The sequence below is a fragment of the Odocoileus virginianus genome, chromosome 29 (assembly GCF_023699985.2).
Source record: "Odocoileus virginianus isolate 20LAN1187 ecotype Illinois chromosome 29, Ovbor_1.2, whole genome shotgun sequence".
Taxonomy (NCBI): domain Eukaryota; kingdom Metazoa; phylum Chordata; class Mammalia; order Artiodactyla; family Cervidae; genus Odocoileus; species Odocoileus virginianus.
Genome location: NC_069702.1, coordinates 43,288,759 through 43,305,983, shown reverse-complemented (window position 1 = coordinate 43,305,983; position 17,225 = coordinate 43,288,759). Strand labels below are relative to the sequence as shown.

Genomic DNA, 17,225 nt, shown 5'->3' with positions numbered 1-17,225 from the left:
TTATGTGGCTGGGTAGCTCATTTCTTTTTGGTACACGTTCATTTTTTTAAAAACTCATTTCCTTTTAGTTCACTCCTTTTTATTGTGAATAATATTCCCTTGTCTGGATATAGCATAATTTATATGTTCACCTACTGAAGGACGTCTTGTCTGCTTCAAGTTTGGGCAATTATGAATGAAGCTACTATAAACAGCCATGTGCAGGACGTTGGGTAGACATAAGGTTTTAATTCATCTGGGAAGATACCAAAGAGGACTGCTGGATTGTTTGCTAAGAATATGTTCTGCTTCGTAAGAAACTGCCAGACATCTTCCAAAGTGGCTGCACCATTTGGCATCCCACCAGCAATGAGGGAGCATTCCTGCGGCTTCTCACCCTCGTCAGCATTTGATGTTGTCGGTATTTTTTATTTTTACCATGTGTAGTGTTATCGCATTGTTATTTTAATTCATTCTTTTTTTTTCTAATTTTGTTTTGGTACATGTGGAACATTATCATGATTCTGAGAGAGCGGTATGGAAAGTCTTATTCAGGAGAGCATTTCTCCCTCCTCACCCTGTTCCTCGGCCTCCATCCCCCTCATCTCTCTGTCCCTTACCCACTCCAGCCTTGCAGGGATCTAGTCTTCAGGTTCCAGATTATCCTTCTGTATTTGTTTTGTACAAATGAGCAGGTGCAAGTCTATTTTCTTACATACCCTTCCTTCATACACGAAGAATATCCATATTCTTCCACACGTAAGAATGGTTATTTTAAAGTCTGTCCCTGAAAACACGTCGTCGGGTAACCTGCGTGTCTGTTTCATTGCCTGTTCTCTCTCCCTCTCTCCTTCTCTCAGTTGTGTCTTGTATCATCTCCCTGTATATTTGTCACTAAGTACTGGGCCCTTGAGTATAAGAAATTAGAGAAGTAACTTACAGCCGAGCATGGTGCGATCAATAACCCCTCCAGGGCGGATGTAGATGGACTTCTGTCGGGCGTTCAGGAGAAAGGGCGGCCGAGGCCACCCTAACGCAGCCCCAGAACTGAGGTGAGGCGGCAGTGGGCTCCCACTGCCGGCGACGGCCAGTCCACTGCCAGTCCACCTCTCCTCCCTGGAACAACGCTCCTTGGCAGAATCTGGACTCCAAGTTTTGCCCTCCAAACCTCAAGGAACCCCAGATGCCTTGTTCATCTCCTGGTCACCTGGTTTTCTTGGATCTTGGCCTTGTTTCGTTTTTATTTTCTGCCTTGTTAGCTCCTGAGAGCCTCAGGCAGGTGCATGCATGCTGAGTCACTTCAGTCGTGTCTGACTCTCTGCAGCCCATGGACTGTAGCCCAGCAGGCCCCTCTGTCCATGGGATTCTCCAGGCAAGAACACTGGAGCGGGGTGCCATTTCCTTCTCCAGGAGATCTTCCCGACCCAGGGATCGAACCCATGTCTCTTATGTCTTCTGCATTGGCAGGCAGGTTCTTTACTGCTAGTGCCACCTGGCAAACAGGTGGTTGTAATATTTTAACTTTTTGATTGTCCTTATTGGTGAGTATGCATGAATTCTTCCATTATAGAAGCAGAAGTTCCTTCACTGTTTATTACCTCAAGACTAACAGTTTCATTTTAGATAATTATATTTAGTAATTTAAACTTTTTGTCTCTAATTTTGTACTTCTTTTGTGTGTTTAATGAGCATGTTTTGTGCACATGTGTGTGCACAGTCACATTGTTCTATTAGTTGACGTTTTTGTTGATCTAATCTTGTTATTTTTCTCTGTTAACTGCCCCTCATAGTAGGCTGTTTGCTTGTGTATGCTGTAATTTGGGTTGCAGCGTTATTTTAGGAGGCCCCCTCTGCACGGCCTGAAGCAATACTGCCTTTGCTTCTGTGACGGCTCCTGCCACGCCACCATCCTGAGACCAATTTTCATATTAATTTTTCCTCTGGGTTGAGAATAAATGAATACCAAACCTATGTGAGGCTCAGCACTTTGGTTTCAAACTCTCATGGATGACCTTTTACTCTATCTGGAACTTAGGCTGAGACAAATTTCTTTATCATCTTCTAGTGCTGGGAAGATATTTTTATCTGGATTATCATTTCCCAAGAGTTTACTGCCTCAAGAGTCCTGACTTCATGCAGTGTCCCATTTCCAGTTAACTTTCTGCCTGCAAGGCTTGTCTTCTGTTCTTATCTGGATGTTAAAACAATCCATTATTTAATAAGACCAGCCATTGCCCACTTCACCACTTCACCGCCTGACTGTTGCTGGATCAGCTCACAAGCTTGTTACTAGAGTTATCAGTTTTCTCTTTGTTTTTGGCCCCCAGGGATTTCTTTTCTTTTTCTTGAAGGCACTATGGTGCTTTAAAAATAATGCTTATTATATTTTAGTCAGAATTTCTAAGTTTCTATAGGGGAAGGCTTTCAGGTTGTCTAACCTACCATTACTAGAAAAAGAACTTAAACAATTTTTCCTAATCATACTATCACTATCATGGCGACACGAAAGGAAAAGTCTGAATTTTTTTTTGGTGAACAAGTGCGCAGAACTGCCCTACCCGACAAGGTCTGGACAGTAATGCTTCGTCCCCTTCTCCTTGTCTCCCCAAGAAACAGCCAGAGAACACTCTAGAGGCCGACCTGCCTGTGTCCACTTCAGCCCCAGCGAAGGCGGTGCTGGGGACAGGTGTCCGGGAGTCTCCGCTGCCGGGAAGCCCAGAGGTGAGACGGCTGCTGAGCCGCGCGGCGACGAGGGGAGAGGCTCCTGCAAGCAGCTGTCCCGCGTGCGGACGGCCGGGCCCGCCGCGGAAGGCGAGGAGCGCAGCCGGCGGCCCGAGGCAGCCCCCAAGGCCGCGCGCGCGCCGCCGAAGAGGCGCGGCCAGGAGCTCAGAGGAGGGAGGCGCTCCCCGGCCGGGTCCAGCAGGCCCGGCAGTGCCAAGGGGGAGGCGGTCCACGCCGGGCAGAGCCCCCCCAACCACCGGACGCCAAGGACCACGGTGACCCAGGACAAGCTCGCAGGAGGGGCCTCCTCAGATCTGCCTCCGAGCACAGAGGTGTTGCGATCAGGAGTCAGGAAGCTGGGGGCATCGGCCCGGTCTGAGGACACTCGGCTGCCCACGGAGACCGATCCGGCTCCCGGGGCCCTCCCTGCGCAGGCTGTGAACATCGCCCTTCTCCCCGTAGAGCTGCGGCTGCAGATCATCCAGAGGGAAAGAAGCAGGAAGGAGCTGTTCCGCAGGAAGAACAGGGCCGCGGCGGTCGTCCAGCGGGCCTGGAGGAGGTAGGAAGGCAGGGCACAAGAGCGCTGGCTCTGTCTGTCCTCCGCCCGGCCCGACACTCGCTCTGCCCTGGGACGCTCTCTTCATCTGTGCAGTTTTGTTTATCTAGGGTTTCTCTGGGTCTTCATAGCTGCACGGGCTTTCTTGTGGCTGAGGTGAGCGGAGGCTGCTCTTTCCTGTGGGGGGGCAGGCTCTGCGCTGCGGCGGCGTCTCGCTGCGGAGCGTGTGCCCCAGAGCACAGCCTCGGGGGTGGGGTGGCGCACAGCCTCGGGGTGGCGCACAGCCTCCGGGGTGGCGTGGCGCACAGCCTCGGGGTGGCGCACAGCCTCGGGGTGGCGCACAGCCTCGGGGTGGCGCACAGCCTCGGGGTGGCCCACAGCCTCGGGGTGGCCCACAGCCTCCGGGGTGGCGCACAGGCCCGGCTGCTCAGAGGCGTGTGGGATCTTCCCAGACCAGGGACTGGACCTGTGTCCTGCATTCCAGGTGGGTTTTTTTCCCACCGAGCCAGCAGGAAAGCCCTTGTGATACCCTAGGGAACTGCATGTGCTGGCCTGAGAAGGCCAGTTTTCCTACCTAAGAGGTTCACACATGTTTAGATCTTAAGAATCTATAATAAGCTGTTTGGAAGGTGTTTTTACCCAGAAAGATAGGAGAGCACCCAAGATGGTGGGCTGTAAGTGAACACCCGGGAAGCCTGAGTTTCAGGTGAGGCTCTAGCATTACCTGACCTTGAGCAGCGGCCTCCCTGGCCCTGGCTCTCCTCCTCTGTGAAGCGGTGTTTAGCAGTCGCTGCCACCTGTCCTGCTTGTGTGACGGGTTGCTGGAATGAGATACCGTGTGCTGTGTAAGCTCTAAAGCACTGCACATGGAAGATGGTTTCCCCTCTTTACTCCTCAGGAATCGGACTCACTGCCCTGAGGGACTGGGCGTTATCGTAGAAACCCGCGTGCGCTCGGAGCGCGGAGCGGTGCTGGGAGCGCGGAGCGGTGCTGGGAGCGCGGCGGGCTTCCTGGGGTGCCGCGATGCGCACAGCAGGGCGTGCGTCGGGGAAGAGCGCGGGAGCCCTGCGCCTCCGGTCCTCTCATCTCGCCGCAGGCCCTCCCAGGGCCCCAGTCCAGGTTAGGCCGTCCGGTGTGGACCACAGCTGGGGGACGGCCGGACCGTCCTGGGCCGGTGGGAGCCATGCCGTCCCCGTCCGGGGAGCGGGGAAGCGTGACGGGGGAGCAAAGCAAGCAGGTCAGTGCCCCTGTGGGGAGATAAAAGCGCCAGGGACCCTGGCGCCGGCAGAGGCAGAGCTGAGTGTCCTGGGCGGTCCCGGGAGAGGCCTCAGGGATCTTCGTGCGGGTCTCCTAGCCCAGAGCCCAGCGACCTGCCCGGGGCCTGCCGGCCATCACTGTAGGGTGCCCGCGCGTCTGCTTAGGCTCGGCAGTTTAGTCACCTCGTGCGCGACCTCCTCGGCTCTCCCAGCCACGCCAGGAGCTGACACAGCAGGGCTTCGTGTCCATGCTTTGCAGACAAGCAGACGTTCTCAGGAAACAAGGCTGGTCCTGATGGTCAGATCCAGCACTCGAAGTTCGGTCTGACTTAAGTCCAGGCCCCTTTCCCTTAGGTTCTCTGAAGGCAGTGTGTGCCGTGGCCAGAATAATGGAGGCACAGGCCGACCTCGCGCGGTGCGGCTCAGAACCGGCTGGAGGAGAGCGGGCTGCCTGGATGGTCTCACCGCATCAACACGTTTTTATAATGTCATGGGGTTTGTTGTTATCGCTGTTACTAATACCGGTGGTTGTATTCATCCGCGCTCCCGGCAGACACCGCTGTGAGTGGTCGCACGTGTATAAACGCGCGTAATCCCTGCGAGGGACGCCGGGGACACGGCTCCCAGCCAGCGCCGCTCCCGGAGCCGGTGTGCGCCGGCACTGGCCTCCCACTCGGCCGGTGACCTCTGCAACCGCAGGTGGGAAGGGGCCTTGCTCCCCCGTCCCGGGTGCTCCGCCAGGACGGGCGCTGGCCACCATCCCAGAGGCAGCTCCTGTTAAGTATCTCAGCTGAAACCTGGGATCCGGACAAGCCTGAGGCTCCCCAGCTGCGGGGCCTCCCCGTCAGACTGGCCTCTGGCTCCTTTGAAGAGGCAGCGCTGACAGAGCCTGTCAGCCCGTGTCCGCAGCAGCAAATGAGCCCGTCCTCCTCCTCAGGAAGAGCGGGCTCGGTCTGCGCGCCCACCTGGGGAGGCAGTTGCCAGGCCCCTCCGGCTGCCCCCGGTGCATTTCCGAGGCCTGGGACTTCAGCCCCAGCCGGCTTCTGGGAAGCTGCGCGCTGTGGCGAGCCCTTACTGACTGCTGCAGCCACGTCCGCCTTCTGTTTGAAGCCCAGGAGCCCCAGTGCCACCCAGGACGACCTGGGGTGTCCGGGGTGTCGGCAGGGGCCCCGAGGGCAGGGCTGGGGAGCCCCCGTCAGCCCAGGTCCCCGTCCTAGGACGGACGCCCAGGGAAGCAGGCGGCCGGCGGGAAACACACCGGGCGGGCTGAGCAGATTGAACCTGGGGCCCAGAGAAGACGAAACTCCGTCTTAGAATCTGAGTTTTGTTACCAGTGAAGACTGGACTATTTGAAAGGCTGAACCTGGATACTGGACAAGCTGGGCTGGGTGGAAAGTGCTGTGGTGAGGAGGAGCTGCTGTAGGAAGCACTGTCATCAGCTCCGCCCCAGCAGCTTCTGACGTAAATAAGCGAGGAGCGGCGGGGCCGCAAGCAGCGCCCTGCACCCAGGCTGAGCGCGACCACTGGGTGTGTTTGGGTCTCAGCAAACCAGGCGCGCACGCTCTCCTCGAGGACAGGAGACCATCAGACAGACTCGGCCTCCACACCAGAGCAGAGCAGGGGGCATGGAGGAATTGGAGTGGGGAGCTGTGTTGTCCCGTAACGCTTACTTCTGTCTGTAATTGGCTTTTGGGAAACATGGGACCTTCTAGTAAAGGGGTGCCACGGTTTGTCATGCTCTGCGGAAGAAAGGATGAACCATGTGGTCCTACTGTGACCAGCCTTCAGGGCGGGAGGAAGGTCCTGTCCCAACTGGTGTGTCTGAAGCCCGGGCGTGCAGCTCCCTGCGGGCGCACTGGGAGACGTTAATCAGCTGCGGTCAGTGAACCCTGCTGCAGCTTCCCTGGGAGGCTGCACGACAGCCAAGATTAGCAAGAGCTTTTGGGGCAGGCACATGGGATAAACACGGGAAGAAAAACCCCAGAGGTAAATGTGGCCATCCCCCTGGTGCCCCTCCCCTCTCCCCCACCCCAGGCTCCACCCTCCAGCAGAAGGTCTTACCAAGACTTAGTATAAAACTCAGCTCTTGACCTTTGCCATTGTTCTTAGAAACGTCAGCATCCCCACCAAGTACAGAGTAGAGACCAAGTCATTAGCAGTGTTTGGCTGCTGGACTAGACAAGCACTGATTTGAATGTTGGCTTCTCCTGGCTCTGTTAGCCTTTCCCCTCCAATTTCTATTGTGATGTAACTGACATGTGGCACTGCGTAAGTTTAACGTGTACAGCATAAGGACCTGGCTTACATATGTTATGAAACCATTACCACCTAAGTTTAGTGAACACCATCATCTCACATAGGTAAAAGGTTTTTTTCCCTTGTGATGAGAACTCTTAGGATTTACTCTTTAAAAACTTTCACATGTCGTAAAGAAGTGTTAACTATAGTCATCACATTGTACACTGTATCCCCAGTACTTATTTGTCTTATAACTGGAAGTTTGTACCTTTTGATCATGTTCATCCAGTTCACCTCCCCCAATCTCTGATGACCACAAATCTGATTTCTCTATGAATTTGTGTTCTATTTGTGAAGATGGCACATGTAAGTGAAATAATATTTATCTTTATCTGAAATAAGGTCTTCAGGGTTTGTCTATGTTGCTGCAAATGGCAGCATTTCATTTTATGACTGAATAATATTCTGTTGTGTATATATATAATACACATATATATTGGAAAGAAACACTGTGACCAACCTAGGCAGCATATTAAAAAGCAGAGACATTACCAACAAAGGTCCGTTTAGTCAAAGCTATGGTTTTTCCAGTGGTCATGTATGGATGTGAGAGTTGGACTGTAAAGAAAGCCAAGCACTGAAGAATTGATGCTTTTGAACTGTGGTCTTGAAAAGACTTGAGATTCCCTTGGACTGCAAGGAGATCCAACCAGTCCATCCTAAAGATCAGTCCTGAATATTCACTGAAAGGACTGATGTTGAAGCTGAAACTCCAATACTTTGGCCACCTGATGAGGAGAGCTGACTCGCTGGAAAAGACCCTGACGCTGGGAGAGATTGAAGGTGGGAGGAGAAGGGTCCAGCTGAGGATGAGATGGTTGGATGGCATCCCCGATGCGATGGACATGAGTTTGAGTAGAGTCCAGGAGTTGCTGATGGACAGGGAGGGAAGCGTGGCGTGCTGCAGTCCGTGGTGTTGCAATCGGATACGACTGAGTGGCTGACTGATAAGACATAGATAACACACAGTGTTCTATTGTGTGTGTACATACATAAAACCACCTCTTTATTCATTCACCCATCAGTGGACACGTCCTAGCTATGGTAAAATAATGCTGCTGTGGATACAGGGATCTCTTCAATGTACTGCTTTCATCTCCAGTTATACATTTAGAAGTGGGAATGCTGGATCCCATGGTAGTTGTTTTAAATTTTCTACATTTGAAGTAATTATTGGTACGTGTGTGCCAAGTCATGTCCGAGTCTGTGTGACCCCGTGGACTGTAGCCCTCCGGGCCCCTCTGTCCGTGGGATACTGCAGGGGCAGGAATCCTGGAGTGGGTTGCCACGCCCTCCACCAGGGGCTCTTCCCCGTCCAGGGATGGAAACCATGTCTCTGACGTCTCCTGCACTGGCAGGCGGGCTCTTTACCAGTAGGGCCACCTCAGCCCAGTTATAGTAGGTGAGGATGTACTATTGCCGTTTTTGTCGTCTGGTTTTGTTGACCCATTGTTCCATCTTATTTTTGTGTTTTGATGCCTTCTGGTGTCAATCTGCATGGACTTCTTTATCATGTTCCTTGGTATAATTAGTACAGGTTTTATCCCTGTGATTACCATGAAGCTTATATAGAGTATCTTAAAGTATCATTATTTCCTTTGGTATCATACTTACCTGTGGTTTTTCTTTTTTCTTGGGGGGGGGGGGGGCGGTGTATCCTTGGTTCCTTATGTTGGCATCTATGCATCTGAATAAGCAGCCTCCTCTCCCAAGTTTGCTTTGGCAGAGACGGTTCTTCAGCACTGAGCTCAGTTTGGTTTTCTGGACGTTGTCTGTTGATGATGTACTTGGGCAGGTGGGACTTGCTTTCTCTTTTTGGGCAAGGCCACTGCCTAGGCTCTAAGAACGTGTGGTGGGGTTGGGGGCGGGGGGCGGGTCGAGAACAGCTGGACAGGACTGCTGCTTTGGTTCCCTGCTCAAGTGAGGCTGTAGGTTGGGCTCTGCAAGTTGCCCGGCTTCTCTAGCCAGGCTTACTTAGTCAAGACTGGCAGTAGGCAGAGCTAGGATTTACCGTCCTGCTCTGGTTGGACAGGACGCCCCAGCACCAGCACTGAATTCCCTGGCCAGACACAGCCACTAGTTTTATTCTGTAGAGGGGGAAGCCATGGGCAGTCCTCTCCTCAAGTGCTGCTCTAAGGACTAGGGGATGGGTTTCAAGGCTTGAGTGTACTCTGGTGAGGTCCCCTGGTTGGACGGGCTGAAGGTGTATTCAGCCATGGTGGAGCTTGGGATTACTTTCCCTACCCAGGCAGAGTGGCGGAACTGGTTCTAAAGGTGGCTTCTTTGTGATCTTGATTCAAGCTGCCCTTCTCCCCAAGGTCCCTGGCTGGACAATGCTTTGGCTTTTCGGATGATCGGCTTTGCCCGCTTTGCCCTCTTCTTGAGCATTGCTGGGCTGCACAGCGTCCAGGTGGTCTGGCCAGCCTTTCCGGTCAGGAAGCGACCAGAAACTACTCAGCCATGGGCTGGGCTATGACCCAGCTCTCCTACCGAGGCAGGGTCAGACCAGGCTCCAAGGCCAGCAGGGTTGTGTATGTAAGAAACTGGATCCAGGAAACTTGACCACCAGTGGGCTCCCTGCTCAGACTGTGCTGCCGTCTTGTTTCTGCAGAGTCCAAACAGAGCCACTGGTCTGAGCTACCAGTTGGACTCTGCAGGTAGGCTCTGCCAAGATCCTTATGCTGGTTGTTTCAAGCCCCTCATTCCTGCTCTGTCATCACTGGGCTCCCAGTGGGTAAGCCCCAGAGTGCCCTGCATTCCCCATGGAGTAAGACTGGAGTTGCTCCCAAGAAGCAGCCCATGATGCTGGGGGAGCGGGAGGTCCACCCTGGGCTCCTTTCCCACTGGGAGAATCGTGGGCTCGGGGTAGAGCCCTCCGTGTGATGCTGAGCCAGCCTGAGGGGCGGGGGCCGGGGGGGGGGGGGGGGGAGCTGTCAGCATGGAGCTGCTCACATGGTTACCCTTCTAAATGTCTCAGCATCTAGAGCAGGAGGTGCTTTAGTCGCATCCCCATGTCCCAGGATTTTCTCACTGCTGTCTTTCTTAGCCAGAAATAACTATTAGCTGCTGTTCTTCTGATGGGGAGCAGTCAAAATGGATTTATGTCACCATCTTGGTGATGTTCCTCTCGACTCAGCCTTTGTCAGCTTCATAATGTCTGCCTCACAGGTTTACTTTCAGACTTAACCACAGGGGAGGTGCCTGGTATCCAGGAGACCCTGACCAAATGCTGGTTCCTTCCACTGTGGGGCCCGGTCTCCAATCCTCCTTGCCTTGCCAAATACATAATCCTTTGCACACATCTCACTCCACTAGTGAAGATTCATGCACAAATGCTCACATCTCCAGTCACGCCAGTTCTGCTGCCCACAGTGCCCTTCCCTGCCTAGCCAGCTTCCACCATCCCTTGAACCCAGCACAAAGCCCAGCCATCCAGCTCCCAGCTCTCACACAGTACTTCTCACACTTGATTTGTTCGTTCACACGTTGGCAAGGACCCATCTAAGGGATTCCTAGTTCAGGAAGTACTGATGGACGGGGGCAGAACTCAATATACAACACACTGCCACTGAAATTAGGAATGGCAGTTTGAATGAATCTCAGAGTCCAGCAACCACTATTCCTATAGCTTCTAGGAACTTCCAGGGACACTGGTTTTCTCAGTACTAAGACCTTAAATTCTCTGCCCTCCTGACTCCCCCCCAGCTACCAGCTCAGGAAGCACCTGTCACACCTCCTGCACTTGAAGCGGCTCGGAGCCAGAGACATGGACAGATGGAACCGAGAGTGCCTGGCTTTGATCCTCCAGGTTTGGAGGAGGGAGCTGGAACTGAAACCCCCGAAGACCATGGCAGTAAGCAAGACCACCAAGAGCCCACCCAAGGGCAGCTCGGGCGGCAAGCCCAGCAGGCACTCAGCGCTCAAGCAGATCTACGGTAACTGTCCTGCGTGCTTTACGGCAGCACCCCGAAGTGCGTCACCTCAGACTGTGAAACAGGATTTAATTACGTTGGGCAAACCTCCATTTAGGTAGGAACTTTATTAAACAGCCAGACACCAAGAGAATTCTCATCGTATTTATGCCTCCCTTGCAGCAACTCTGGGTTAGAATTAGCTTCATGAAGCATTCTGATCTCAACCAAGAGTGCCTTACTGCCAAGAGATTGTCTGCTGGGCTTCCTAATGGAAGCCTCAGCATAGCACGCTCTCTAGACTGCTGCTGGTTTTCCCCTTAAATTCTCCAGTTAGAGGATCCCAGGCCCAGGTCGACCTGCCGGCCTTATGCTGCCCTTCCATGCGCTTAGATAGCACAGAGCTCCCTGTCTACAGGAACACCCCAGACCCATGCACTACAGTACACGCCTGTCTGGCGAATAAACTGCTGCACATGGAGACCCTTTCAGCTCTGCAGAGTGCCTGACTCGCTCCTTGATGGAGGGAGCAAAAGTCACGGCACCTCCACACACAGACCTGCGGCCCTGGCAGCGAAGCCTCCAGGCTTGAGCCTGGGCCTCCGTGGCTCTCCACTTCCTAACCAACCTATCTTGGTGGCACCTGCCGCTCAGGCCTTCCCCTCAGCAAGAAATCCAGCACTTGGTCAGGCCACAGCTGTCATTGGTCAAAAATAGGTAACTGTTGACTGATTTCAGGTTCTCAAGAAGGGAGAGTGCGCCAGCCCACAAGGTCTTCAAAAGCCCCCTCTGTGCTGGGTCTCAGCTCAGGTAAGGCAGCCCCTACGTGGCAAAGCAGACGGGAGACCATGCGAGAAACACGCCCCTTTTCTGTTTCATCCCCAAAGGTGGAGACACTGGAGCAGACTGCCAGGGGGTTCCAATGGCCAGTTATTTCAGGGCTGCATGTTTTTCATCCCCCTTTCATGGAATTAGCACAATAAACATCTCTTGTTCAGAAGAGACAAGTTATTTTTATAACCCAAAACTTAACAGTACCTCCAGCAGAAATAATAAATGGCTCCTATTACTGATCCCTTTACCAAACTTGTTCACATACAAGAGGGGTAAGGACAAGTACTCTTATTCTCCAAAGTAATATCCTGGGAGTTCTTGTTCTGTTCTGGTTTCCCATTAAGATCCACCATCTCCTCCTCAAAGATGGGAAGAAATCCCTTTACTACAAATTCTGGTTTTGCCTTTTAGGGCCACCTCAGGAGGACATTTACTATTTAACAGTAGGTCCAGCTCAGGTTCAGCTGTCCACACCTTCACTCACACAGGAGCAGTTCAGGGAACTCTCTTTTTAGCCACCAGACAAGATGCCTTGCTCAGGGCCCCTCCGCTCACGCCAGCATTCAACGCGGGTGGTAAGTTCAGCGCTGTCAGCAGCGAGTGCCAGGCCTAGTGCTGCTCATGGGTGGCTATGGCACACGCTCCCCCAGTCCCTGATCCAGTCACCCGGCAGGGACGGCGCAGCTGGGGAGGCGAGCAGTGACTGGCAGCACGAACTTGAGCATTCGTTTAGTTTTTGATGGGGGAAAATCTGGAGATGGGGGACTGTAATTACTACCGAAGCTTTAATAAGAGTTGGGCAATTCATGTCATACAGGCAGGCTGACCAGGGCAATTAGAAACCCAAAGGAGTCAGGCCATAGTTCTAGGTTTAAAAGAAAAAAAAAAGCCACACACGTCTAGTTATCTTGAGTGAACTGAGGAATAGTTTCAGAAACAACTGTTAGATAAAATTACTTTAAGACGTACCATTTTTGGTATTTTGGTATTTTATTCTGTCTCGACAAAGTCCAGGACTTTCAAATCTTTAAAAATGAAGATGTATAACAGCATAAGAGGTTTTATGTTAAAGGACTCACAGTTAAAGACAGAATAAACAAAATAAATTGTCAGTAGTTTCTTAGAACTTTCTATGAATTATCAGCTTGTCTATTCTACACTGGCTTGAAAATGGATGAGGACAGAAGAGAACCTTTTCCCAAACCCAAACTTGGGGGACAAAGGTTTTATGAGGCCCACCTACCTACCCACATTAATCACTGACCTGTGAATAAGGCTGATGGGCAGAGAAGCAAGCTAGTTAGCAGCAGCCCATGTTTTATTCAGAATACATGTCTATAAATTTCCATGAAACGGGCATGACTTGGACAGACATATTTGTTTCTGCAACACGGCATCACAGATGGCCAACTGAACCAAGGAAGACAAGCCGTGCTTCAGTCTTTACCGTAAGTAGAAATGTTTGCTTTGAAGGACTTCCCTGGCAGTCTGCACTTCCATTGCAGCAGGCGTGGGTTCCATTCTAGGTCAGGGATCTAAGATCCCACATTCCTTGAGGCACAGCCAAAAAGTTTTTAAAAAGTTTAAATTTGTTTGCTTTGAGAATTCCATCGAGTTAAGGATGTATGTTTGAGAATTCCATCGAGTTAAGCATGTATGACTTGTTTACTGTTTACTTAGCTTTAGTGCATTGTTGGGCACATTGTAGGTGCTCAGATCTGAGTTAAGATTGTGGCTCCTAACCTTCAACTCAGGGAGAGGTGTGAGTAGTGCTTTTATCTCTTAAAAGGAATAGAAAGTTAGCGGGATAAACCGAAGAAACAAACTCCTCGGACTGTTTCTTTACATGTATCCAGGAAACAAACAACTGCATTCGCCCCAGTCTTCCCACCCACCTGCAAACCAGCCACACCCACAAAGAAGAGCAGCATAGTAATGGACCAGAGAACATTATATTATATATATATATATAGAGAGAGAGAGAGAGAGAGAGAATGTCCCAAATTTGGGGGCCCATCTCATTAAAATAAAAACTTCCTCTAAAAGAATCCCATTCCAGTGAATGGAATAACCATGGACTAGTAAAAACGGTACCCCCATATGAATGCGGAATATCCCGGCCCAGCTACAGAGGGGTATGCAGATAACAAGACGGCTCGATATACAGCAAAGCAGGCAGAAAGCATCAGAGTTCCCAAACAGTTCACTTCGGCTTCACTGAATAACAGTGATTAAAACAGAAGAGAACGATTACCTTTGTAACTTTTTAAAAAAACTACTCACCTTTCACGCTTGCTTCTTTGCTTCACAGCAAGTTAAGAGAACACGCAGCGATACAGCCCCCACAGGGCGCCCTCATTTGCTCAGCGAGAGGGCTGAGCGCGCCCGAGCGCTGCAGCTGTAGCGTCCTGTTTTAACTGTCGTGTTAGAGACGCAGAGAGGGCGGCATCATAGTGGTTATTTCTTTTTTTTTTTTTTTTTTCATAGTGGTTATTTCAAGCAAACTGAAGACCCACGTTCCAGTCCTAGCTCCTCAGGCACCTGCCCCCTCACAGCCAAGGTTCTTCCTTAAAAAGATGTCAGGTATCTTTGAGAGGATGGAAAAGGAGGGGCTGATGTCATCCTGTCTCTACCATAAACCAGCCATCACCTTATTGGGTTCTATGGATAGTCCAAACCTAAACCCCTTTTCCTCCCCACCCTGCCCTTCAGTATTAATAATTTGACTATTTATCTGTCATTTAACAGTGAGCAACTTGCAGTGTCTTCACCTCCTTGAGAACAGTGGAAGATCACAGAATTTTTCTTACAACCTGCAATCAGCTAAGCCATCAAGAAACAAACTAAAGCTTCGACTGCCTAAGGAGGGAGACTGTGCCCGGGGGGCTCGAATAGCCAGTGCAGACTTCAAGTTCTCGGATTAGCTTTCACACTTTAGGCAGCTTTAATATCCCAAAGCCTTATTAGCCTGACTGTGTGGTAGCAAGGGAAAGGAAATGTGTCTTCCTCCTGCTCCACACAGCGCTGCCTGTGAACCCTTCCTCCTGCCCCACACAGCGCTGCCTGTGAACCCTTCCTCCTGCCCTACACAGCGCTGCCTGTGAACCCTTCACCTGTTCTGCAAGGACCAGGGCGGTCCACGCGTGTGCAGAGCTGCCCGCCCGCCTCCACGTCAGCGGGGCTGGGAAAGAAGACTGTGTAACAGCGAGTCTCCGCAGAACTGAGAGAAGCGAGCACTGAGGACGCTGCTGGGTCGGGGTGTCTGCCTGCCGGCTGGTGCAAGCCTGGCTTTGCTGACTCCAGTCTGAAGAACCTAAATGAGATGGGGAGGAGCCTGGCCCACAGCAACTGCCTTCAGCTCACGACTTTTCTGGAATCAAATGCAATGGACTTCATTACAGACACCACATCCAGAGTCGTGGCCCAGTGTTTGCTTTGAGAAATTCTAAGGCTGTACTAGGTATACTGTTGATGGCTTACATTTTACAGTTTCCGTGTCAGACTCTGAAGGCCATAGGCTGCAGCCATGTCCTCTGCGAACTGTGTTCCTTCTGCTGAGCGCCGGCGGCTGCGCCTCAGCACCGAGGCCTCGAGTCGGCAGGCCCACAGACCAGATCGCGCGGGCACAGGCTGCCAGTTCGGGCCTTAACCTCCTCCTCCTTTTCTGCCTGACCTGCGGAGGTGAGCCGTCCTGTCAAATTGCCATTCCTCTGGCAATGTGCGAACTATGCATTCCAGCTCTTGAAGAACATCTGGTTTAAATAAAATCAGTGATTATGGGCTTCTTCATCTTTTAAGGGCAAAGCTACTAGGAATGAAACAATGACATATTAGGCTCACAAGTATTTCTAGGACTGCTTACGTTTTAAGATCACTGCCACCCCTGTCCTGGCAGTGAGAGACTGGAAACAATAAAGTGTTAAACACTTGGATTTTTTTTTATAGTTGGCTAATTACATCATTATTGTGAAAATGATTCTAACAAAAATTATAATCACTAGTAGAAAAATAATTTTTTAAGGGTTTTGCAGCTCAGACCAAACACCACTTAGGTATAGCAAAATTCACAACAATGGGAGTACTGTCTTGAAATCCTGCTAGAAATCCTCTGTAAACAACACAACTCCATAGCGAGAAGCAAGCACTCCGAAACCAAACCAAACCAAACCAAACACTAGTCTGTTGCTGTCTGAATGAACTGGGACTGAGAACACAGAATGAGGTTTGCCACGATGGGGCCACAAGGATTCAGCTGGTTTCTTAGAATATAACAGGAGGTACCACATTATTGCTCTGTATTTTATATACTTAGCTATGAAGATGTATATACTTAACCACATATCACACACTAGTCCAAGAAGCCAGCCTGTGCATCCACGGCAACTCCCAAGCATTATTTTCCTGTTTCAGTACAAAGGACGGTTCATAAGCAGCTTCTTTAAAAGTTCAGCTTTAATGACAAACATCTATTACACCAGTCTCTTCAAAATCAGACGTGAGTGCACAGTCTCCGACAGAGCGCTGCAGGGGCTCTCAGTACACCGCGCTCAGGGCGCGGGGGCCCTGGGGATGCCCCGCGACGCACACGTTGAAGCAGTAGTGCAAGTCCGTGAGCCACTGCTCCTGCTCACCGCCGCTCCTCAGTGTCTGCGGAGGGAAGAGATCAACGTGAGCGCGGCGCCACAGCTGCTTCCCGACGGTTTCATCACAGCCCAGCAAGGCCTCGGAGTCCCCGCAGGAGCATCCTCCTCCATAAACCACCACAGGAGAGCTCACCGGAAAGGGGACCTGTTACTGGGGGACTGCCGCAGGGGGTTAAACCTCCTGCTGCATCCTCGGCACAAGCGCTACCCGTTTCTTACTGGGTCTCTCCCCTCCACCTCTGCTAGGCACTAATGAAACTGCACCATTAACCACCCCTCACTCTGTATTGCTGCCCTTTTGCATTCTAGAATCTCATGATCTCTGCATTAACATCAACTGAGAATAATAATTCTATAGGACTCAATTTGTCATCCTTATACAGATGGGCTGATTTTCTCCAAATTCTTGACTTTCTTCTATTTCTGAATTCTGCTTCGTCTTCCATTACTGATGAGATTCAGAATGCATCCTATGTTTATGCATGTATAAGCTCTATGACTCTGAAGTATTATTACATATACCAATTAAAAAACCTCATTTCAACTCTCCAAACCAAAACACCCGAATGAACCTTAAGAACCGCCCGTTACAAAGCTGAAGTCCACAGCTCGCAGCTTCTCCCCCTCTCCAGTGATCTAAGTGACTGGAAACAGGTCTGCAGCTCAGTCCTGCTAAACCTCCTCAGTGGCAGCCAGTATCGGTTGGGTACTTAATAAATGTCAGCTACAGTATAAACTTTACTTGGATGATTTCATTTAATGGTCAACAAAACCCAACAAAGTTGCTACTATTTCCATTTCTACAGCTAGGAAAACAAGCTCACATAGGTTTTAAAAAAAGAAAAGTTGCCAACTCACCCAATCAATAGAATCTGTATCACAATCCAGTTAGGATTGACTCTGATGCCTGTACCTTTTCCAACTAAGCTGTCTGCCACCTTAGTTTAGTTCGAGTATTTTAGGGCTTTTAGCACTGATTCTGGAATCAGACGCCAGGGGAAGTCCTGAGAAACCACCACACTGGGCT

General features: G+C 51.1%; 2 protein-coding genes across 10 annotated transcripts in view; one reads left to right on the top strand and one right to left on the bottom strand.

The window, feature by feature from the left end:
* The window catches only part of INVS (inversin), a 134,608-nt gene extending 119,121 nt beyond the window's left edge, over positions 1–15,487 (top strand). For 4 of the 7 annotated variants that reach the window (XM_070458413.1, XM_070458416.1, XM_070458411.1 and 1 more), the window contains 5 exons: positions 2,590–3,259; positions 10,516–10,745; positions 11,460–11,531; positions 14,043–14,138; positions 14,304–15,487. In XM_070458413.1, coding sequence (XP_070314514.1) covers positions 2,590–3,259; positions 10,516–10,745; positions 11,460–11,531; positions 14,043–14,138; positions 14,304–14,479 — 1,244 coding nt within the window. In that variant the 3' untranslated portion in view covers positions 14,480–15,487. The remainder of the gene's footprint in view (positions 1–2,589; positions 3,260–10,515; positions 10,746–11,459; positions 11,532–14,042; positions 14,139–14,303) is intronic. The other 3 variants (XM_070458417.1, XM_070458418.1, XM_070458412.1) reach the window with 3 other exon arrangements.
* Positions 15,488–15,989: 502 nt separating this feature from the next.
* Positions 15,990–17,225, bottom strand: part of TEX10 (testis expressed 10) — a 45,314-nt gene continuing 44,078 nt past the window's right edge. For all 3 annotated transcript variants that reach the window (XM_070458419.1, XM_070458421.1, XM_070458420.1), the window contains one exon: positions 15,990–16,202. In XM_070458419.1, the coding sequence (XP_070314520.1) occupies positions 16,089–16,202 (114 nt within the window). In that variant the 3' untranslated portion in view covers positions 15,990–16,088. The remainder of the gene's footprint in view (positions 16,203–17,225) is intronic.